The following is a 25081-nucleotide window of genomic DNA, read 5'->3' as shown; positions in this document are numbered from 1 at the left end:
CATTGATGATAACATAAAATTCTAGCTCACAGAGAAATTTAAGCTATAATAAATAAGTAAAATCAGATATTAAACTAATCCTTTCCAGTGGGAGTGACTAATCTCTATATTATTAATTTAAAGTCCGCGGTGAAGGTGGATTAGAAACACTTTCTTGAGTTGACACAATAGAAGACGTCAAAATCATCCCCTTACCAAAATAAAGAAACTAGCAAATTAGTCTAGCAGACTAGGTTGCTAATCATCAAATCACATCATATTATAAGAAAATAAGAAAGGTAAGCTTATATCATAAAATAGCTCATCCATTATGATAAGAAGTTCTATACTTTGATCTATTTTCATATGAATGCCTAAAATGGAATAGAAATGTAGTCCGTAGTAACCAGTTGTTGACATATCGTTCGTTACAGTTCGTTCGCATGCTTTGTGACTGGCTAATATTATTTTGACAGTTCTGATTGTATTATGTGATTTGTGGCAAGAAATTATATGCATTACCACGAAACAATAAGCCCCCAAGAAGAACCTAGAACTAGCCCAGTCTCATATGTTGTTCTGAAAGAAAACGAAACTTGACAAGATATTTTGACATCAAAGGAAAACACCTGGGCTAGGGCTTAGGGGGCGTGTGGACCGTGAGTGACAGATTGCTAGTTGATCATCTAGCCTAAGGTTAGAGGTTACATCATCATTAAAAAGAAAAAAAAATAGCCATAGGACGGTTGGATAAGTCTAGGCTATCCGTATCTAAAGTTACAATGAGAAAGGTGTGTAAGTTTTAACGTTAATGTAGCTTAGGCTATGCCTATTTATTAAGGATGATAAGACCTACCGTAGCATAGGGTATAGACATGGCCAGCCTGCCCTTAGCTTAGTACCTCAGCATGACTGGGAGGACACTAGGCTAGTGCTTAGCCTAGTTAGATATGACACTTAGAATGCGCCTAACCTTGGCTTATCTAGACTAGTCTGGTTAAGCCAATGTTAGCCCTAGGCTGTGGGTTAAATTGAATAAGGGCTCCATGGCTATAACCAGGTTTAAATTCACACTTAACCCCTTAATCCGTTCAAGGGTGTCTTGTCGTGCCTAGCTTCCCTCAGGTTGTTAATTCATGCTACGACTCATCCACCATTCATGGTCATTTCCTTGAAGGGGCCGCAGTCTACAGCTGTAGAGCTTGCGGTCTTATCCAGATTTATCAGGCTTGATAGGTTTGTAGGGTTAGGCTACTTTATATAAACACAGTTTGGCAGGTTTAATAAGTTTACTTGTTAACCCCTTTCATTAGTATTACACACCTCATTACACTATCAGCAGTTCTTGGATTATTTCTTGTAACTCCAAGAATTTCCAAATATTTTGTTTTTTCAGGAAAATTTTTGTATTTCTCTGCATTTGATAGGTGAACAGTACTAATTAGTCAACTGCATAAGTTTGTTATTTGGTAAATACTGTAGTAAGTTGATTATATTTTATATTCTTTGCATTGCAGATCCTCATCTACAGTGTTTAGGAAAACATTGAAGTTGCAGCCATGTCTCTGGCACCTGTGGTTACTGGTATATCCCCCATAGAGGGAGTACCAGGAACCAAAGTTACCATTCGTGGAGAAAATTTAGGAACCCGTCCTGAAGATTTGGTTGGTAAGTAATGACAAAATGACTATGCTTTATTGTATGTTTGGAATAAACTGTGCATTATCAAGAGATAAATTCCTTAGCTTTACTTTATTATATTATTGTAACAAACAAGAATTGATAGATGATGTGAGCTCTTTTATCATCTGTTGACATGTCATCTTTACTATAAGCTAAATAATTTCTTTTTGGGTAGTGCCAGCTATTTTTTCTGTTTTTGATTATCTTTTATTAAACTGTACTTACAGTACCTATTTGTTTGTTTGAAAATATAAACCTGGACCTTTAAATAGGACTATTCCCAGTGTAAGCTGGAAATGGTCATTGAAGCTTAGTAACAGGGTGGTTAATTGGTGGCAAGCAGGTTTGTATCAGGTCACTGCTCACTCACGTGTCGGTAACCCATTACTTTTTCTTCTGCCACTTCTGCCATGTTAAGTCAAGAGATCGCCATTTTTTGTGTGGTCAAGGTTCTCGAATGGCTCATGAAGCTTGACATTGTAATGCCTTTATTGTTTGTGTATTTTATAATTGCTCAGTATGTCTGGAATGCTAGAACAACAGTTTTAATAGTTTTTGTTTCTGTAGTGGCAGCCTGTATCATGAAACACCAGTTTCACTTTGTTATGAAGTGTTCATATAGACTAATGTAACATTACAGAAACAAAGTGGTAGTGTGTGATCTCTAGGGGAATTGGTGAGGTTACATCTCTGCCTTTCCCATTCTCCTCCCTTCTTGGTGTTTGGAATGCTTAGGTGGGTAGGGCCACTTGGAATCTTCGTCTCGGAGTTATCCTTTGGTGTTTTCCTTGAATGTTCCTTTCTGTAAAGGAGATGCTTTTGTATCGAGAAAATTTTGTGATCACTTCTATACCTAGGAGGAGTTGTATTGGTTCATGACCCAGAGTTACCAGACTTCAGGTTTCTATCACTCTCAGAGAACATGACCAGCTTGAAACACCCCAGGGTGTTTACCTGGCTGTTGTTTCTGTAGCTTTATCTGTGTTTTCCTTCTTGCAGGTACAGATCAGAATTCTAAGATAATTTGCATGTTTCATTGATACACAAACCTGCAATCCTTTACCATAATCCTACCGCCAACCAACCTTGGATTTGCCTCAGTTGTAGAAGGAAAAGGTGATGCTGTTTACTTAGATGGGGATCTCCAGCTCCTCACTAGTATGCTCCAGTTAACTATCTTTTTACCAAGCTTCAATGACCAGACCAACATTTGCCGAAAGTATTATACAGGTAGTCCCCAGTTTACGACGGGTTCTGTTCTGACGCTGCATTGTAAGCTGAAAATCATCGAAAATCATAAGAAAACCTTACTTTTAATCCTTTTGGTGTCTTGAAAACAACATAACCTGCATTTTTATTGAGTTTTTCATCAAAAAACCTCCAAATTTTGACTATTCTACCATTTTGGAGCCATATTTCTCCCATCGGATTGACGTCATAACCCTGGAACACGCGTTGTAACCTGGGAACTAATTTTTTATAAATAAGTTTGAAGAGTGTTGTAAGCTCAGAATGTCATAAGCTGAGCCCATTCTAACCCAGGGTTGTTTATCTAGAAAAAATACAAATCATCTTAAAAATTTGCAATTTTTGTTTGGTCCAGAAATTGTTGTTTTATTAACTGTGTTTGCATAGTTTCCTTTCCCTATGACTGTTTACGTTAATAGTGAGTTAGTTCCTCTTCAGCACTGAGCTTAAGCTTGCCAGCTGTCACTACATGTACAAGGAGTTATTGTATAAGTAAATCCTAACTGCCTTATAGCTATATACTGTACTCAACAACCTGTTACAGTGTCAAACTTAACAGGAAGCTACAAATACAGCTTTAAGCTTTAAGCTCCACAGACAATGACGGATAACTAGCATGTCCTTTTCTTACAGGTCTGACAATATGTGGCGTAGATTGTCTTATGACTGCCGAATGGAAAACAAGCAACAAAATAATAGCAAGGAGTGGTGCTGGCATTGGAAAGGGGGACATTATTGTCACTACAGTGCAAGGCAATCGTGGAACGTCAACAGTTCAGTTTAAAGGTGGGTTTGGTTGTGGGTGTGTGTGTGTATATGTACACTGTATGTGTATTTGTGTGTTTGTGCCTTTTTGGCTTCTGAGTTGAAGAATATTGTTATTCCAAATTTTGTAAATTGTCATTTTACAGAATAAGTTAGGAGCAGATAGTAAATTTACTTTGTGTGCAGTTTTCATTATTTTTTTTGCTGAAGTTTAGCTTCTTTCAAGAAAGACTCCTTGTTTTTGTGGGGGTTTTCTAGATCTTTAGGAATATTTTATATACAGTTTCTTTATCCCTTCATATTCATAGTTCAAACGAAGTTGATTTAGATCAAACGAAGTTGATATGGTATAAGCATGAAATAGCACTAATTTATTTCATTGTAAGTAGTAGAGATGAATTGTTTTGTGCATATACAATGTGACCTCAGTTTAACACACCTTAGGGATCTGGCCCCTCTGATGAGTAAGGAAATCTACTAAGCAACAAAGACTGCATATAACCTACACAAAACATGATAGGGTACCTATGGGCCAACTCGCATAGTGTATAGTGTAAAGCAATTAAATAGTGTAAAGTAATCAATAGCCTATCTTAACCAGTATTTTGTAATTATCATTCAGTTTTTTAAAATATTGCTATAGATACTTACCATTCAAAGTCTGAGATATATCTTGCAAAATTAATTGCTTCTAAACATATGTGCATGCACCCAAATTATTCTTTATTAAACATAACTAACCCCAAATTATTCATAAAAGAATTGACCGCAAAGAGAGAGAGAGAGAGAGAGAGAGAGAGAGAGAGAGAGAGAGAGAGAGAGAGCCAACAGCAAGTGCATGTACTGTAGTTTCTTGTCATGATGCACAAACAGGAGAGCGTTGGTTTTGTGTGTGTGTGTGCATGTTTATTGCCATCCACCCTCACAGGCACAAAATAGAACGCTATGGTAATGTGCATGCATTCGACCATATGCTGTTTGATACCTTTAGTGTACTTAGTGGTGATCCTAAAGGACCCAATGTCATTCACTAAGGGGCGCTCAGCCTACTGTATTTGTTGTACTTAATGGTAAGTACAAAATATTTTTATTATTTTTAACAGGCTCTGGTGAGTCCATTCAGTAGCAAAATCTGCTGAGTTGAGGTTTATTAAGTTGATGTGCCATTGTTTTACTTTTTGTAATTGAAACGACTTTTTAACTAAACTTTTTGTGTATACTATTTTTTTTTTTAGGTTACCAGGAAACAATGGGACCGTTAAAGGAGTCAGCAGTTTGGGTGGATGAGACCATATTCTTAAACATGGCTTTTGGTAGGAAGAGGCCAATGTCACCAACATCTGCTTTACAAGATGATCCACTTGGATTGTCTGTGGAAGGAAATGAGTAAGTTACACTGCTACATGGTTTATTTTATACTTATGCTAGCTGACCAACCCGGCTCTGCCCAGGATAACTCTTAAGTGACAGCTGATAAACTTTCTCTCATTCTCCTCTCCCCTTCACATTTTCCCTCTTTCTCCCCTAACACCCCCTCTCTCTCTCTCTCTCTCTCTCTCTCTCTCTCTCTCTCTCTTTCTCTCTCTCTGTTTCCCTTTTTCTTCCTAACACCCCTCTCTCTCTCTCTCTCTCTCTCTCTCTCTCTCTCTCTCTCTCTCTCTCTCTCTCCCCCAATGCCAACCCTCCTGTCTTTTTCCCTCTTTCTTCTCCCTAACACCCCCTCTACTCTCCCTCTCACTCTCTTTCTCTCTCTCTCTGTCACCCCCCCAACCCCCAACCCCTTTGGCACCATCACTGCCTTACCCCTACAGTATTCTTTTCCAGATAGTAATATGTACAGTACAGGCAGTCCCCGGTTATTGGTGGGGGTTCCGTTCCAACAGCGGCGACGATAAGCGAAAATAGCCGGTAACCGGAGATTGGCACCTCTGTTAGGTATGTATCAGGGCCAGTACATGATTATCAGTGCTGATAAGAGGAAATCAACGCATATTGGCTCCGAAAATCACCGATTTTCGTCGCTAGACAAATGCTCTAAAACCGTATCACCTATAACGGGGGCTGTCTGTATGCCAAACTTAGGTATGATAAATTTATAGTTACTAAGTCTACGGGCATAACCCCCACCTCCTTTGGTGCCCTTTGGTGCTACTTATGTCTTACCCCCACAGTGCTGATTTATAGATAGTAAGTTATATGCATACCAAGTTTGATTGAAATTGCTCAATGTGTTTCAGAGTTTGTGCCACACACACATACATACATACATACATACATACATACATACATACATACATACATACATACATACATACATACATACATACATACATACATCCATCCATCCTTCCATTTTTATATATGTATAGATTATAGGAGCAGTTTTCATTAGATTGATGTTTCCTTATGAGCCAGGATAAATGTACAGCAGTTAGCAGGATTTTAGTTTTCTTGATAGCTTCTAATCTTTTGTAACTACTTATCCTAAGGTAATAATACAATGTCATATTCAGAAATAATAGTAAAGTATTTGATGTAAGCCATGGGATCTGATGAGTTGGAAATTACAGAACAGTGTAATTAAATTGATTAGGTGTCCAATTTGCCTAATGGTTTACACAAAATTATGTACATCATCTGACACTGCAGATCTTGATGGTAAATTTCCTTATGCCCAAAAACCAATGTTACCTTTCAGCCGCAAAGTCCTGGAAGAAGATTTAGAAGAAATGTTTCCTGGCTGTTCTGGGGATTTGTCATCCACAAAGTTTAGTCCAGAATGGTTCTTGCTAGAGAGCCATCTCTCCACATCCTTTGAAGACTTACGTGCTGGTTTGAATTGCTTGCGGCGTAAAGTAGAGGCTCAGAAAGAAGGCCAGATATCTTTCTTAAAGGTAGGTGTTTCATGTTGTTATTTTGCTTTTTACTTTCCCTGAAATATAGTACATTGCTGTTTTTTAGGATGGCTTCAGAGAGCAGCTATTTAGAGCCAACTCATACCAAAATTTCAGTACATATACAGTAAGGGGAAAAAATATGCTGTTGGACTCAGAAGAGATTATAGAAGAAATTATTAAAATTCCTGTTTTACCTCTGTCAAAAGCAAAGTAGGGCAAGTAAGTTTTCTTTTTTATTGAGATTGATGGATACTCAATAACTCTGTAATTTTATGCATTATTTTACAGGCTAATGTAGGATCTGTAATAGAGCAGCTTGACACTCTACTAGAATTAAAATGTAAATTTGAGAGTGACATTCAAGAATATGGTCGTAATTCTACTCAAGTCCTTGAGAAAGCCATTATAGGTAAGTAGAGTAAGTTTTGTATCTTTTTGTCATCTGTATGATATTGTGTAGTTGATATATCTTTTATTAGTTTACTTAACTATTATTTTAATGTGAATGATTTTATAACTGGCATTCTTACAGCTATTGAGTTAATTCTTCCATTTTTGTAGAATGCAAAGAAGAAGCAGACAAGCTGTTTGAGGATGTTCTTCATAGAAAGGACAGAGCAGATGGAACAAGAAATGCTCTTAATGTTCTTCATAGGTTTAGATTCCTTTTGTATTTACCTGTTAATATTGAACGTCATATACAGCGAGGTGATTACGATGTTGTTATTAATGACTATGCCCGAGCTAAAAGTTTGTTTGGAGATACCCAAGTGCCTGTAAGTACATAAGTCTTGTTTTTAATATATGAATGTATTCAAATGCAAATACTAACTCATATTTTATAAAAGCTTCAGTTTCTTTTTGTTGTTGATTATCAGTTAAAAGTTGATCATCCTGTAGGGAAGAGCTGAGTTATGACATACTCCCATAATCTCAGTAAAGCGTTCAGCACTGCAATCCACCTCCTTGAAAAGCACAAGGCCTTTCCCAATGTATTCAAAGGTCTGTTTCATCATTTTGATGTTGAGATGTCAAGGTCGTGGATCTTGTTCTTACTCCTCCTCCTTGTAGTGCACCTGCTCAAGAAGCTCCATCAACTTCTCCTTTGTCCGTAGCTCCTTATTAAATGCCTCCTTTGACAGTGACTGCTTGTTAAGTGCCTTCTCTCAATCAACAAAAGCCATCAGAAGGGAATCTGTAAATTGTGTACACCCCTGCAGATTGTTAACAGATATTTAATCTGTGCAATTTCTGCCTTTTCTAAAACCAGCTTGTTCATCTCTAATTAACACATACTCAATCTGTATATATCCTCCCTTTCCTAAGACCAGCTTGTTCATATCAAAATTTTGTATCAGTTTCTTTCTCCAGCCTGTTGTGAATAAGTACTGTACTGTATACTGAATATTTTCATGACAACCAATGTAGGTGCAGTGCCTTTATAGTTACCACATACAGTCAGGTTACCAATCTTTGGTATCTTAGCTATGACTTCCAATTCCCAGTCATAAGGTTTTGTTTCCTCATTATATATTCTACAAAACTGTATAGTTAGTATATGAGGTGTCATTTCAGTTTAAATTAAAGGAATCTCTTCAGTAATTCCATCATAACCTGATGTTTTTTTTTTTTTATCTCAGGTTTCCTTTGTATTGATTCCACTTGAAAAAAACAGCTAATTCTTCATAAGAATATTCAAGTCTTAATCAACTTCGGTTATTGCATCTTTATTAACATCAAAGTCACCCTGAAGGGGGAAAGGAAGTATATAGTATCAGTTGAGTTACAAATACTGCGTAACAACTTAAGTTCCTCCTTTTGTAACATTTGTGGCTCTGTTTGTATCTCATTTACCCTTGACTGAAGAGTTCTAGGTTGTTCCCACTGTGAAGTAGAAATTTATTGCTATTGCAGTTTTGTTTGTTTACAGTTAATTTACATCCAGTTTATTCAGATATGGTAATTTTAGTTGAAGACCACTCGCTGAGTCATTGAGGGCCCAAGAAGTTAAAACTCACTGGCATTCAAGGTATTCAGCCTCTAGGTAAATCCTCAGTTACTCTGTAAACACCTGAGTTCAAGCCACCTTTATCACCTTTTGGGCTTCATTGGTGGAGCCCTTGCCTTTCTCTCAAGAATCCTGGATTTGATTCTGATGTGAGGTAGAAATTCAGTATTATTATTACTAGTAGAGAAAATCCTAATGATTCAAGGAATTTTTGGTTGTGGGTTATTTCTGGCTTTATTGAGGTGACAGGTGATTGGAGGTTTGTGCAAATATTCAGGGAAAACTTTACAATGTTCACCAAGCGTAATGGTTGTACGTGCAGGGCAAGCAAAAAGCAGTGTACATCAATATAGTACTGTATAGATTATTATTTCAAGTAATATAACAGTATGTGTCTGATGTTCTTTTCTGCATCCAGTTGTAGATTCCTCCATTAGTAGGAGAAACAGATTTCTTTTTCACGCATGACTTAGTTCATTTGAATGTGTGATCATGTTGCATAAAAGTGTTGTGTGGGGGTTTGCAACCCATTCTCTTTTAGTGGTTTAATGTTAGTTTTTCATATATACATCATCTGAATCTATCTGTTTTCATCATTATCCAAACTTTTTGATTGAAATTTTGGAAAAATTGTTTACAAGGTCATGCGTATTGTTTTCCCCTCTGGAGATGAAAAGCTATTAAGAATATTAGATTAGCTTCTGAAGCATATTATGACCTGTGACTGTACTGTACATTTTTACCTAAAAATGCATTGTCCTTTCTAGCTTTTCCGACGGTTTTACAATGAAGTGGAGAAAAGAATTGATGATCTCCGTGGTGTTTTAGGTGAGCAACTCACTCATATGCCATCTTCTTTGGATCATCAGAAAAAAATCATCAGGTATTGTAATTTTGCTCTGAATGAATCATGTTTGTTTCTTTTAATGAAAGTTGTAGATTTTATAATGAATGATTTATAACTTCACTAGTTGATTATTTAAAATTTATAGTATCATATTGCTTTTATTCATCCATTTTTTTATAATTTATGAACTTAATGCATATTGTAAAATTTCTCTGAATGCTGCATGTTAGCAGTATTTTTAGAAGTCCTGTTGACTTTCATTGGAAATTCTAAATGGAGCTTTATCAATTTCAATTTGAGATAATGCTGAAACAAACAGTACAGCACATCACCATTTACTAAAGAAAAAGCAACCCCTTTAATACCCATCCAAAAACACCGAACAATCAAAAGTTAGAAATACTATTTATGTATACGTATACTATTTTTTTTCTTACTATTATAGTGACTTATATACATACCAGGCTAACAAAAATATTTCCTTGTTAAGTACTTTAAGTTAATTCAGTTAAACAAAATGAACAGATTTTATTGTGAAAGGAAAAAATACAATCATATCCAAATCTGCTGAACAACTACAAAAATCCAAAGTCAGTGTTACCTTTACACGCCCTTCTCTCTTCTTTCCTTTGCTTGTTGCTATGACTGTATTCTTCTATGTGTAGCATGCCAGCAAATATATTCCTGTGTTATACTTTAGACCAATTCATGTAAACATAATACATGTGCACTGAATCCTCATTGAGTTATTTAGTAATGAATATCTTTATAAAAAGTTTATTTTCAGAGATTTGTGTTAGAGCAAATTACTGTATATCTCTTATGTTTTGGATGTCATTACTCTGACACACACACACACACACACACACACACACACACACACACACACACACACACACACACACACACACACACACACACACACACACACACACACTCTCTCTCTCTCTCTCTCTCTCTCTCTCTCTCTCAAGAGAAATCCTTACACCATCCAAAAATGCCAAAATTACTTTAATTTAGGCTGTTGTATATCATTCAATGTGCCTGAGAAGTATAAATATGTAAGACACTGTATTTACTGGTTAACACAATTCTTCGTAATCATATATTATATAATTTGCCATTCTTCATGATTCATTATGCTAGAAATGTTGTGTAAATATTTAATACACAATATTTGTTGGTTAACACAATGATACTAATGAAAATTTGATTAAGGGACATTAGCTTCATCAACACTTTGAATGAAATTACAATCTAATTTTTTTCCTTTACAGAAATCTACATCACTTAGAAACTCCAGGTGATCCAGCTTGGCAATGTCTTACAGCCCAGCATGAGTACATACTCCATCTTCTTCTCTCAGTTCGTGATTCTCACTTGAATCGTGAGATGGCTGATCATGATTTGGGGTCTGGAGGTAATAAGCTAACCTCATCAGGAGGTTTAAGGAATACTACACCAGCAGCCAAGTATAATAAGATAATGATGTCCTCTGTTGGGGAATGGCAGGTTAGTAGTCCCTTTTATGCATATACATGACATCTTTTGGTATTGACATAGTTTTATCTTCTTTGCCTAGAAAGTGAGCTTTATTTACAAAACCATTTTTCATAGAACAGCCTCTCACTGTCTGAAATGCAAACATTCACACAAAGTAAACTTTTAGAGTAGAAAAAAGGCCACTGGACCCGCTAGGCCAACTCCCTTGTCTTAACGGAAAGCTATCACTTATCATTCAGGTGTGTCTGACTCCAACAGGAGGAGGAGAAAGGGGAAGAGAGGAGGGGACAAGATTTAATAATGAATTGGTTCATACTAAAATTATTTTATAAAAGTATAGTTTTATATAAGTAACTTACCAAGTAATAATTACATACTTATTGTTTCCACTATGAACAGCAGCTTAGATTCAAAATTTTGCCGGGAGCACTTTGATAGTTTGTGTAAGTGATCAGCCTGTCCCACTATCAGGAATATTAGGAATGATTTGGCGGACAAAGTTTATTCATTTCCTGCTGTTCTTGGTGTAAACACTATGTCTGGTGGCAGCCTTTTCATGATTTTTCTGGTTATATTACCAGATTTTGGTAGAGGATTACCTAAAGCAACCATCGCCTTTTCATTAGGCCATAACTTTTACAGTTATGATTTGTTTACTGAACAGGCTAGTGGCGAGTTGCCGATAATAGTTTTGCCTTAAAAGTAATTCTTGGACGTTATGACAATTCCATTATAAAAATAAATTTTGTACGTACGTTCTGCCTTTTCATTAGGCCATAACTTTTACAAATTATGATATGTTTACTGAGCATTAGGCCACTGGCAAGCCGCCAAAAACAGTTTTGTCTTAAAAGTACAGTAATTCTCGGATTTTACGGTATTCCATTATAAAAATAGATTGCTGTATGTTCTGCCTTTTCATTAGGCCATAACTTTTACAAATTATGATTTGTTCACTGAGCGTTAGGCCACTGGCATGCCGCTGATAATAGCTTTGCCTTAAAAGATTATAAAAGTAAATTGTTGTATATTACGCCTTTTCATTTGGCCATAACTTTTGCAATTTATGACTTGTTTATCAGCCCTGGGCTTGTGCCGAGATGCCAATAACAATTTTGCTTTGAAAGTAAATTGTTGTATGTTACGTTTTTCCATTAGGCCATAACTATCAGAGTTAATTTAGCACCCCAAATTGAAATGGAGTCATTTTTATGTTTGAAGCATTTTTATTTTGTTCTTTTTATATTAAGTTCGAGCTTTTTAGTTGATGTTTGTATCAGAGATAAGACTAAAAATTTTACAATTTCTTTATGGTTATCAGCTTAGTAACCCATATGGTACTTCATTATATATTGTGACGTAACTTTATAGTGATGTTGAGTTTGCTGAGTAAGGTGAAATATATAAAAAAGTAAAAGATAATGATGTGAATATAATGAAACTTATTTTCTTCCTGTAGGCTACAGCTCCAGTGCGTGTTCTTTGGGTAGAAGAAGCATGTGAACTCCTGTCTACAAATTTTCCTGATATGTGGAAATTAAGCCAGGCATATTTTGGGGGAGAGTTGCTGCCTCCAACTGCACAAATTGATCATTTCAAGCATCCAAAATGTAAGGTAAATTTATATCGATTACTTATGTTTAAAACTGAACCTCATTACAGGCAGTCCCCATTTACCTGCAGCATCGGTTAACAGCATTTCGGTGTTATGGTGCTTGCTAGCAATGTTGTTAACCAGATGTTTGGCATTGGTAAGTGATTTTTGGCTCTGATAAGCGGTTTATCAGCGCCAATAAGCAGTTAACGGCACCGTTAAGTGGTTTATCAGCGCTTACGGTGTCATGAATGCCATTTATTACCATAATTATTGTGAAGTTCCGGGTAACAGTGATTTTTGGTTATCGTCACTTAGCCAGGAACGGAACCCCCACCATTAACTGGGGACTGCCTGTATAACATCATGGGCAAATTTTACCGTATACTACTCTACTGTGCTGTCTATTGCAAATGTGAATGATTAGTGTCAGTATTGCATACTGTTTGCCTTGCATATAATGAAATACTTCCTACAACTACAGTCTTGTCAGGTGACTGGAATTTTAAGTTGTTATTAGATTTCTTATATTTTATTATAGAACATGAGAATTGAAAACTCTGAAATTACTTTCTTTAAACATAAAAAATGTGTATACATAACAATTTTAATCATACTGTATGTGATTGTGGCCAGGTTTAGTACTGTACTCATATGTTTTTATATGAAAACCTTTCAGATTAAATGACTCTTCTATCTGTAATACTTTTCTCCATTTGAGTTTGTGATGGTACCACCTTGCACTGGTTATGCAAAGGGTGTGTTTGTGATGGTACTTCTGTGGCTCTCTAGTTCTTGCTTTGCCTCACACAGCAAGAGACTAGCATTCAACCCCAAAGAAAGTAATAAACTGGGCTGTTTCTTGAAAAATCCAGTGTAAAGTATTTAATCTTAAATGTAAATAAGTACCTGGTGGTTAGTTGACTTGATTTGAAGTCAGGCAAGATGAAGAGGCCCTGGGATTAACAACCTTATCCAAGAAGAATTGCTAAGACCTGGAAGCCTAACTCTATCTACACATCCCCTCTAAGGGGAAAAGTGTATCTTTGAATAATAATATCAGGGCTAGTAAACTGTCCATGATATTTAAATTTCAGAAAAATCTGTATAGTTTAAGAAAACAATCTTTTATGGAGTGGATATTTATTAGAATCTTCAGCATATTATTGTGTATCCAAGTATATACACATAATAACAAAAGCATCAGTGTATTTAATATTAGCAAATAATGAATAAAACAATAATAATATCTAGTGAAAGTCACAGTGGATATACTGTAGAAATGTTGGCATGAGCTTCATTTCATTTTAAATCTTTTTATGTACCAGGAAATGATAATGGAATTACTGCATGTGTTCAGTGGTGTCATGAGAGGAGCTATTATGCCACATTCCTTAGATCCAGATGGACAGAACTTCAGATTGTATCATGTTTGGCCAGAAGCTTCCTTAGATCAGTTGACTCCATGGTTACCCCAGGTATGATTTATTTTATGTTATTTTATGAAGTTCTTGAGTTTTCCAGTGCTTACCTTTTTCATTGAATTTTATTATAATTGAGCTTACAACAATTCAGAAAGTGCACTCTGATTTTCCAAAAAGTTTTCATACCTAACATCTCATTTTACAGGTTTTGCGCCATGTTAGGGGATGTTATAATACACTGCTGACACTTGATCTTCCTAATGATGCGCTTGATGTTGTCAAGGACCTTATTTTGGATCTAAGGTATAGATAATATATATTAATATGGGTTCTGGTATATCTGAATGTTATTAATAAAAACTCATGAATAAATCTTTACACCTTGGACTATACTTAAATTTCAGTAGCAAGTTGCCTGAAGAGTTCCAAAAATCAGATTTTTATTAGTAAGTTCCTAACTGCTTTTATGCCTCACATCTGTCCAGTTCCTCATGGTATTGTGGGCCTTCATACAGGTGTTCGTCCTGTTACTTCCATGTATGCAGCTTTTCAGACTATCTGTTCCCAACCTTCTTATTACTTTACCAAATCAACCTAACTTTGCTCAAGTTTTTTACTCTTGATTATTTAGGATTTTAGGGGTATTCAGTTTTTTAGTTCATATCAATTTTGTAATGTATTAGGTATGTCATTTATGTACAGTAGTAACTTTTAAACTTTTATTTGATTTTGTCTTGTTTTCAGAGTACACTGCCTGACATCATTATTCCAGCAGACTGTAGAGCATGTCAGAAGTCTACATTCTAGGGAAAAGTGGCAGTTGGAGGTAGATGATGAAAATGGTGGATTTACACAACTAGTAAGTTTAATATTTTTTAGAGGGTGCAGCCATGCATGCTGGATATGGATTTTGTTTGTTGTTTGCATTAATCTTGTTAAAACCTATAAGCAAGAAATGAAATGGGTTATTTTAATTAGGGGGTTAAGAAACTTGTATCCTCATGAAATGAGAATCTTAAATCTCATGAATGCTTTGATTGTATTTCATGTTTGTTTGTTGAGTATGACTTCATAATGTCACTTGCATTAAGTTTCTTGGCAGTTACTAATGTCTGTTATTTATTTGGTTATAAAGCCAAATGTACTTTTATGATAGTGGTATTGAACAGTACTTAGCGGTTACATATGACTACACACTAGTTTTATTTTTTTGTCCAGTGAACTACTGTACAGAGTTTAGGTAGTTAATTTAGTTCATTTTTGTGATAATGATGTACTTAATGTTGAAAAGTTTAAATGAAATTGAATGTAAAATTCATAATTGTCTTTAGCTATCAGTATTTAGAAATTGTCTGTGATAAATTTGATATCAGGGAGTGAATTTGCTGTGCTTGAATATTAATAAGGTTAATATAATTACCAATTGTTTATTTATCGAGTGTGACTGTAAATTTGGTTTTCCTTTCAGCCTCACATCTGTGAAAATGTCATTGTAGAGTGTGCCCAGCTAGTTCGAGAAACAGTGTTGGATGCAGGACATCGTGAAACCCCTTTGTTAGATCATCCAACTGTTAGAAGAGACATTATTACTCTCATACACAATGTCATTGTTGCTTTTGCCCAGGTATGCTGAGAGAAAATGTTTTTGGGTCAAGTTAGTAATTAATTTTTGCATTGTGTAAATTCCTAACAGGGATTTTATGTTTGTTCTGTCTCAGAAAAATTTGCCAACAGACGTGTATCTGGGTCATATTCCTTTATGTGTTACAACAGAGATGAAAAGATAGCTTTACTGGAAGGGTTGATAATGGAAATTTCTCTATTCTCATTTCATTGAGTTATATTTTTATAAATTCATTGAATTTCAGTAGTTTGCAAGAATGCTTTTTGCCTATTAAAGAAATATTCTTTGAATATAATTACTGAATAGAATATTCTGTTTGCAGTCTTTAGAAAAACTGAGTCTGCGAGATCCAGATGAGGATGATGGGGATTGTAATGTGAGTGAAAATGCCCCTGGTGTAGAAGCTCAGTTGTTAATTACTCTGAGCAACTGTGCTTACATGAGGAGAGTCATTCTTCCTAGACTAAGTGAATCACTGGTCAGAGCATCTTACCCAGCAGAAGAGGTACTGTTTTTTTTTTTATAATGTACACTGTATTCATACAATATTAAAACTTTGTGGTATTACTAAAGACTGAAAAATTAATTAGAAGATAGATGATATTCCCATACTAAGAAAAATATCATGTCCTACTTATCAAAAGCACGTAATTCTTGACTTAGGTTTCATCTTCGGCATGCCTGCATATTAATAGCTCTTCACTGAAATTCCACTTATTTCTCTTTGTCATCAGTGACTTGAAAGTTTGCTGTTAAAACTCTTAGGTAGGATTTATATCAATAACACCCACACTTCTGAAAAGGATGAAACAAAAGGAGTATTCCTAGAACAAAGACATTTCAGGATATGCCTGAGACTGCATATCTTATGAATTGCCAAAGAAACAGGAATTTCTCCATTATATAAAATTTCATAGTTTTTCGGGTGAATGGCTTGTAGTAGTTGAATCTGCAGTGGGTATTGGTAAAATCTTCTTTCAAGATCTCCTTTATTGGTTTTTTGAATGTCGTAATTTTTATATATTAGATCACAAAATATTGCTGGAGCCAACACTTTGTATTTAATGTTTATTTAACCTAATTTTGGTTCAGGTTAAGGAGGCTGTGGAGCAAGCTGGCCGCACATACACAGAGTTACAGGACCGTTTGTTTGAAGCTTACTTGGAGGAGAGAGTTGATCCAATAATTGGTAAGATGTAAATGCTCTATACTGTACTATAGCACGCTATAACACAGTACATAATGAATGGCACCTTGTAGTACTGTATATTGCTTTGAAATATTAAATGAAATGAAAATAGTGAAGTGTTGCATAAATTATGTTAAATAACAAGATTTTGGTATTCAAAAGATGTTTATCATGGCACCTCAACCTACTGAGCTTCAACTTATCAGGTTTCATTGCGTATTGGATATACGCACGTCCAGAAAAATAAAAATCATATTTCACACTTAAAACGGAATATCACAGTAAGCATGCTAGAGATAACATATTCTGAAAAGATTGTGACCGATACTTGCCCAGATCTATCCCTTTCTCCCACACATTTGAACATGTAGGGTGAGTTTGTTTGCCATTTTAATAGCCTGAACTTCACATCGAAATGTGATCTTTTATGTCTAAGCATAATCAACCTGGCTGAGCTAATCTTGTAAGGTGTGTTTGTACTGTGCTACATTTTATTTTTGTGTAAATGAAACTGTAATCAAACTTGCCCAAGTTATTATTTCTTAATAATGAATATGATGCTCATGTATATGAAGATTAATTCTTTTATTCATAGGCTTCATAAAGGAAGTTAATTTTCATACTTGTATCAGGGAAAATTTGTTGACCACATACATTTTTTTTCTTTAAGATAAATTTTCAGCTTATAATGCTGTTATTCTTGGTTAACAGCGAATAACATGTACCTAAGATGTCACAGGGTATAATTCTTAATTCAAATGTTGTCTTATACAATAAATGAAAAAGGAGTGCATTCATAAATGTATACAATATATGAAAAAGGAGTGCATTCATAAATGTAAACAATATATGAAAAAGGAGTGCATTCATAAATGTAAACAATGCACTTAAAAGACGAAGCAAAGCGATGATGTAAATACTTGATGTCCTTTTAATACCAAGATTCCTGACTGAATTAAACTTAGTATAGTATTATCCATTTCAGTGTTAAGTGGAAAGTTTATGCATTAAACATGTTATTTTATTGTGTACAAAAATATATATTAATGAGAATGTAAAGTGGTACAATAATACAAACATGACAACAAAATCAGACATAAAAATTTTGAATGATATCCTATAGACATGTGGTAAGGATGAGTGAAAAGGGCTTGGGTGAAGCTTGTTAGGGGTAGAAGACAAAGAATTAGATGGTCTGGTAAAGTGAGGTAGGATTTGGAGTAGAAGGGTTTAGCAGAGGAAGATGCTTTGTTAGAAGTACTGTAGTTGGAGAAGATGCATTAAGGCAACCGACCCCTTAACTGTTGTCAGTTAATATGACCCCTGTGCAAAAATATATCATGCTGCTTTCCATATACTGTACTGTATGTAAGTTGACAGTGACAAAATTTAACCATCTATTTTTTTTGGAGGCACTCTTTGAAATTTATTGGTAGCCCACATTTGAGAATTTACTACTTTAATACTAAATTTTGTGACAATTATTTCACAGGGATGATTGAGAGATCTATGTATTTAGGCCAATATGACTGGGGTAAAGTTGACTGGCCTCCCACTGATGTCCGGACATATGTTAAAGAGATATTGATTAACATTGCTCATGTCCATGCAGAGGTGAGAAAATTTATTTTTGTTACAAAAAATATTTCAAAATTTCACATGTAAGTTAATTTAAATTTCACATATAAGGGTATAGGTTACTGTAATACAGAAGCTTTTGAGATAGTAGCATAGAAAACATGAAACTAAACATTATCTGAAATATTTAGAATTGTTGCTTTCATTTTATTTTAACTATCTATTGTCATTAATGAAAATGCAATTTTTTACAATGAAACATGGTAATAAAACAATAATTGTTAAGTGTAGTTCAGTGATTAGATTCCCCAAGAATAAATAAGGAAACCATGATCATTAATGCTTGATGGAGCCAATTATTCATTTATATCGGTCTAAAGAATATTTTTCACAGGTTGTTGGTGTGTGGCCAGGGTTGGTTAGTGGCCTTGTTGGACGAGTTGTAGAGGGTGTTGGAGAAGAGATGTCACGTCTCATTACCTGCATTAGTCATTGGTCCAAGTATGGAGGCCTGCAAGCTCATATTGATCTTAGAGCCCTAGCAACCGTATTACAAAATCATATGTCACAAAGTGCAAGGTAAGATCCGTACTATTGTTTATTTTTGGAAAATGATCAGGATTTGTGTTACCTGGTAATGTTTTATTTAACTGATTAGCAACTGTTGAAGTAATTGCAGTATAGAGTAGTGACTGATAATCATAGGTATGTTTTATCAAACATTAATTAAGATGCTAGCATGAATACAAACCATTGCCTATATGCTATACTTATATTTCTGGAAACGAAAGACAGACCATCCAGATTTTAATGAGAGTAGAAGCACTTGTGGTTCCCAGTGATTTCCTTCACAAGTAGCAATAGACTTCTACTTTAGCAATGCACATGATCAGCCTTTCTATCCATTTACTCTTTTGAATGCTCCATTTTATCCTTGATATGTTGTGTTGATACCCTCTGCTCTTGTTTGTGGTTAGTTTGATTATTGGTTTGATTTAGTTGCTGGTGCAAAATTAGATGTAAGTTTTTCCTCAATTCCCCTGCTCCATTTTCACTTCCTATGCAGGCCAGGTAATAAGCTATACATGGATTAGAACATTTTTACTGCTTAGTGAACATGCAGAAGGGTGAGGTTGGGTGGTGTGCCTCCTCATTTGTAGAATTTGAGGAATAGATGTGGCTGAGCCATGTGAAATGTGCATGTCAAACCCTGCCTCTACTGCTTTGCCTTACCTCAGTGAACTGATGAACTTCAGGGTACTAGTAAAATTTTTTATACTGTATCTTGGTATATGTCTGTGAGCAGTCTATAAGAAGGGGTTCAAGCCTAGCTTGAATTGTAGCTTTGTGGTAGGCCTGCAAAATTTTATACGTAACTGGAGGCAATTCAGTTTTTCATTGGGGAATCCTGTTGCCACTTAGGGCTCTAAAAAGGTACAAATACTTGAAGTCCATTATTTCCATACCTTGAATACCTCATCATTCAAGTTTCCCAAAGAACAAAATAGCCTAGTGGCTAAAGGTAGTTGGAAAGAAAGCCATACAGTTTGATTTTAAAGGTTCTTAACTTGAAGGTCACATTTAGAGAGGGTTGATCAAGCAGCTTATTGGGAATATCAGTCTACCATAGCTTTCTTATGTGTAAGGAATTTCAGACACAAATACCCATACATATTTTTTAGGTCTTGTGGTTTAGTCCTTGCCTTCATCATATGGAAGCCACTACCCTACTTGACTTATCATGTATTGGGTGGTAGACTTAGCTATGACATAAATTGTAGCTGTACATGTATAGTTAACATTCAGTAATTAATACAGCTGTGCAATATTGACTGTGGTAAAGTTCTTGGTTTCTTCTATAATATCTTCACAAATAATATATGTATGCAAGCAGTCTTTAAAACAAATTTCAGGTATCAAAGATATGAACCACTGACTTATGTTGAGACTCCTTCATATGGCTGAGGGATAGGATGTTTGTTCCTATTTGTGGGTTGTCAGTGTCATAAGGAAATCACACTTAACTTTTTTCTCTGTGTATTCTGAATGGTTTGCTATTCAGTTACCAAAGTAAAAGTATTGATTTCCATTTACAGTAAAAAGAAAATTTAATCTTTAAGTTTTAGACTTTTAAATTTCATGGAACATTGCTACTTTGGATCCATTATTGCTTATTTCTATGTTTCAGAGTATCATTCCAAGAAGCCCAAGATATCCTCCCCAAATTAGGAATAGCAGAGCAGAGGTAAGCCTTTATGATATATTGGCATTTCAAGTTCTATTAAATTTTATCTGAGGATTTCATTGGCGCTGAATAATCCTGATGGGTTCTGGCACTTGGTCTTCAAGACCTAAATTTCATAATCAATCAATCAATCAAAGGAATTCATGTCATCTAAAAATATTTGTAATTGAAGAATTCTAGAAGAAAAGTTATTCAAGCATATACTGTATTACAATGTATTCCTTGAGAAAAGTTAGTTACTATAATTTTTGCCCTATTTGACATACTTACCGTGTCACCACAACTCCTAAGTTGTTGAAGTGATTTTATTTAAACTATGGAAATGTTCCATCTTTCTGGTACCACTTGTTTTTATTATTATGCAAGAATTTTGCCTAGACTTGAAATTGTGGGTCTAGAGGCTGTGTAGATTCTGTACACAATTTTAACCTTGGATTAGCCATAACTTCTGCATTGTAAGAAATGAATGAATTCCTTGTGCCCTTGAATAAAATTATGTGCATACTTTGCCCATAAATCCATTGTGACCTTGAACTTCATAGTAAAAGCAGCTGGCATTGGGGGCATTTTGGTTCACCAATGCATTTTTTTGAGAGAAAATTGAAAGCATTATTTGTGGTTGGTCCTCAGTCCAAGTCTACAGGTGTACAAGTATTCTTGATTTACCAGCACAATACTTGTCTTCTTTCATTTACTTTTGGCTTCACCCACATTATTGTTATAATAAGTTTAAGATGACTGAGTCACATTAATATTATCCTCTTTGTCAGTTACATTTGATTGTGGGAGAAAGCCTAAATTAGAGCTATGGTTACCTCCCAGTAAATGCTTCAGTCTATTAGCTGTTTATCAGGCAACAGTGAGTGAAATCTCATCTTGATTTTCCATCTTTATGGAAAATTGTTCTTGCCAGTTAAATGCAGTTACCTCTTATTAGCTTTCAGTGTCTGCAACACAGTTAAATTTTTGTTGTAAGTACAGTACTATAGGTTTTCTGCTTCTGTGAAAAAACTACTTTACTGAGATATGGTGAGTTTTTCCTTTTGAATTACAAACTAGAACAAGAGCTTAAACATGTACTGTTCCTGACGATATTGTTTTTCATTTTCAGAATTCAAGAAGAAGTATTACGGAGTTTCAGAAGTAACATGCATTTCTTGTTAGCTTGTTTCCTAGAAGTGGAGCCTTTGAGTGATAATACAACAACACATTCTATAGTTTAAATGAAGAACGTCAGCTCGTTTGATGCTTGCAAGTTTTTAATTTCGACATAAATTGCTGTTAAAATTATATTTAAATTTATTACAAGCCCAATGCTGTAATCATAATTAGCCTTTACTCTGTGTGAAATGGGTCCAGTCACATCAACTCAGCTCACATTCCACTTTCCCACAAGGCAACTATTTTCATTCTGTTGTTGAATCTTGGCTAGAGTGGTTTTTGGATATCCTGCAAAGACCTGTGGGATGGATACCTTGAATGGGTTGTTGGTTATGCCTTTGGCTGTCAGGCTTCCTTTGTTCTCTTCTCCAGATTGCACTCTTGTTCCCAAGGCTGTGTATTTCATGCTTCTCTTGTTTGAGTGAACGAGATGTTTGGAAGTGTTGGCTGTCCTCAAGGCTTGGGCAGCTTACATATATCTTCACTATCTTTGCAGCAGTGATGGCTTTAAGACACTCCAGTTTTCACTGTATAGTATGACAGATCTCATCATATACAGGAGTCTCTGCTCAAAGAACCCTAAGTAATGCCTTCATTGTACAGCGTTAGGTACACTGATGATCCTATCTTCCTATGGGGCCTCAGCATTAGATTTATCATTAAAAAACAGAAGCTTACAGCTTAGATTCAGTTCACAATGAAGGACTCATAACCTGCACTGAACCTATCAAATCCTTACCAAAACAATTCCGTACAAGTGGGACCATGTCTTCCCATTGGATCCTTCACTTATTGAAGCTAGGGTTTTCAGGATCATTATAGGCCCTGTTCATTGGATGGACTTTTTGCAAAATGGTCTACTGTTTTGTCCTCCCTCCTTAATTGCAATTCACTTATGATTAATGGGTGCATAATTAGAAAGTTTTAAAATAAATTTTTATATAAATCCATTAATCATAATCTTCATTGCCCCACACTTTTCCAGACGGAAGTTAGCAAAAAGGAATGAGAAGTGTTTGCAGAACAGTGGACAACGAGCTTGGCATGTGCAGTATTACCTTTCATTAAAATTTTTCAAATTGGCATGGCTTTGACCATTTCACAGTGAAAGGCTAATTATGATTACTGAATTTGAAAGAAAATTTATATTGTAGAAATATTTGTGTAAATTTCATTGCTCACAAAATTTGATGTACAGTTATATATGTATTGTACAGTAATCAGCAGATGCATATTAAACATTCAAGACTACTTTCAATTTTTAAATTTTCACAATAGTATTAAATTTACTGTTTTTAAATAATTTTAAGTTTGAAAAACAAAGTATATTGAGAAACCTTTTAGCATTTGTAATGGTACTGAAATAATTATAGGTTGAAATCCAGAAAGGAACTACAAAATTGCAGTTATGGAAAATGCTGTGCTTTAGTAATTTGGAAAATAAATTGCCATTCAAAAATTGTTTTTGTGACTCATTCTCAGTTATTTGACTTTTAGAAAGAGCTTGCAGTTATTGCATTACATCTAATAGGGATTCAACCAAAGTCTAATATTAACCTAGAGTATTGTATGAATATATTTATATTTAGTTCAGAAAATTTCAAGTTTTTATGCTGCAGAAATTGAAAACTATCAATTAACTATAAAATACATACTAGCATATCCTGCATTATATTTTTATAGCATCTCTGTACTGAGTGATAAACTATTGTTTCTCATATAGCTGAGTGCTTTGATTCTCAAGTTGCCGAGTGCTTCAGATCAGACCAGAACATTCCTCTACATTCTGTTTTATGCAGTTAATACTTAAATTCCTCTCTGATCCAAGTCATTTGTTTGTGACTAATTTTTCCGTTTTAAACAACTGATAGTGACCTGAAAAGCAAAATTTTTGTACTCCTACAAAGTCAAAAGGTTAAATAAAATTTAAATGGCCAACTTGTATAATACTGTAATTCAGTTTACTGTATATCAACATGGACACAAAAAGCATTTTTTTTTTCATTTCATTTATATGTAAAATTCATTTTGGTCTTGTTTTACTGTTTCTTGAACAACTGCATACCCATATGGCTTTCTGAGAGTAAATTATGTCAGGTTAAAAAAATTCTTAGCTTATATCCATAATTTCCCTATGGCCAGGGTTTTGCATTCAATATTTCATGAAGCACACTCAATAAAAAAATACTGTGCATCTGTTCAGAAAGTTGTTTAACAATTAAAAATACTTTTCACAAAGCAGTGGTTCTTAAACTACGAAAGAAACCTCTTCTCCTAATCTAAAGGGTCAGAGATTAAGAAATATTGCTTAACAAGCTTAATATTTTCCTTTTGCAGAATAAAATTATATGAAAGTCTTCAGAAACTGAGACTGGAGGTTCCTACTGGCATGGACTAGCTTTCAGTAGCTGAAGTTTGTTTTTACTAGAAAACGGAAAATATTGCTACAGTTTTGAGACAATACCTCCCTTAAGGCTGTAAGGAAAAAAATCACATCCATTTCACACGTCTTTTGAGGCAGCCCACAATATTTGTTTTAATTTGACCAGGCTTAATTTTACAAGGCTAATTGTAAAATAAAAATAATGCTGACTATGACAATCCTCATTTAAAAAATATTCTCAGAGGCAGTGTGTTTAGTGATTACACTAATGAAAAAACAACTGATGTAACAATGAAGCCATGATGTACAGTATTTCACTAAAGTCATTGAAAAGATGTGCAGTACTTAAATACAAATTGCACCTTCTCAAAACTAGCATGTATGGGTTGTAGGGTTCCAAGAAGTGTCTTGAGCAGTCCATTCCAAAAAGTGTCTTGCCAGTCATTCCAGAAAGTGTGTGAGCAGTTCATTATTTGAAACTTATAATTCCAAGTAATGTTACCATATTATAAAAAGAAAATATTTCAAGTAAATGAATACAGTCAGTACTGATTCTAGTCACATTCCAACCAATTCATATCTAAAGGCATTCAACACAGTATAAAGGGTTATATACAAAGTATTTCCAAGCTAACCACTCCCTCCCTTCAGTCTACATGACTCTCTGCCCCAACATGAGCAAAATAAAGTACAGTACTCACCATTTCACAGAATATCAAACGAATCATGCATAAGTAATACAGGGAAATATTCGTTGTCACAGTGAAATTCCTGCTCTGATGACAATGGACAGGGGACATACATTTTTGTTATCCAGGGACATACATTTTTGTTAAGTGGAGATCTGGGTGCTTCTTTGGAAACCTTGCACTATCCACAGAATTCAATCAAGGTCCCCTTGTGATCTGGACCACTCTTACAGTCCTTAAAATCATATCACCAAGACAATGTTT

General features: G+C 35.0%; 1 protein-coding gene across 4 annotated transcripts; it reads left to right on the top strand.

Moving 5' to 3' along the window:
* The first annotated feature begins 148 nt into the window (after positions 1-148).
* Sec5 (secretory 5) lies at positions 149-23204 on the top strand. Of its 4 annotated transcripts, none has more exons than XM_067116752.1 (20): positions 149-278; positions 1497-1647; positions 3544-3696; positions 4911-5061; positions 6374-6569; positions 6861-6981; positions 7134-7348; positions 9348-9463; positions 10705-10939; positions 12390-12545; positions 13853-14002; positions 14154-14251; positions 14693-14807; positions 15417-15572; positions 15895-16077; positions 16665-16761; positions 18254-18375; positions 18734-18918; positions 20528-20584; positions 21696-23204. In XM_067116752.1, the coding sequence occupies exons 2-20, from the start codon at positions 1539-1541 to the stop codon at positions 21805-21807; spliced, it is 2727 nt and encodes a 908-aa protein (XP_066972853.1). In that variant the 5' UTR covers positions 149-278; positions 1497-1538; the 3' UTR covers positions 21808-23204. The 4 variants fall into 4 exon arrangements, with proteins under 4 accessions (XP_066972853.1, XP_066972850.1, XP_066972852.1 ...); XM_067116749.1 differs by lacking the exon at positions 149-278 and adding an exon at positions 389-770; XM_067116751.1 differs by lacking the exon at positions 149-278 and adding an exon at positions 410-638.
* Positions 23205-25081: the final 1877 nt, after the last annotated feature.

The sequence above is a fragment of the Macrobrachium rosenbergii genome, chromosome 14 (genome assembly GCF_040412425.1).
Source record: "Macrobrachium rosenbergii isolate ZJJX-2024 chromosome 14, ASM4041242v1, whole genome shotgun sequence".
Lineage (NCBI taxonomy): Eukaryota > Metazoa > Arthropoda > Malacostraca > Decapoda > Palaemonidae > Macrobrachium > Macrobrachium rosenbergii.
This window is presented reverse-complemented; position numbering and strand designations above follow the sequence as displayed.

What these genes read in the sequence shown, in the direction of transcription:
- Sec5 (XM_067116752.1), top strand. Translation starts at nt 1,539, where the DNA reads ATGTCTCTGGCACCTGTGGTTACTGGTATATCCCCCATAGAGGGAGTA. An exon ending in TGACTCCATGGTTACCCCAG is followed by an intron (nt 14,003 to 14,153) that starts GTATGATTTATT and finishes CTCATTTTACAG; the next exon opens with GTTTTGCGCCATGTTAGGGG. An exon ending in TCATTGTTGCTTTTGCCCAG is followed by an intron (nt 15,573 to 15,894) that starts GTATGCTGAGAG and finishes TTCTGTTTGCAG; the next exon opens with TCTTTAGAAAAACTGAGTCT.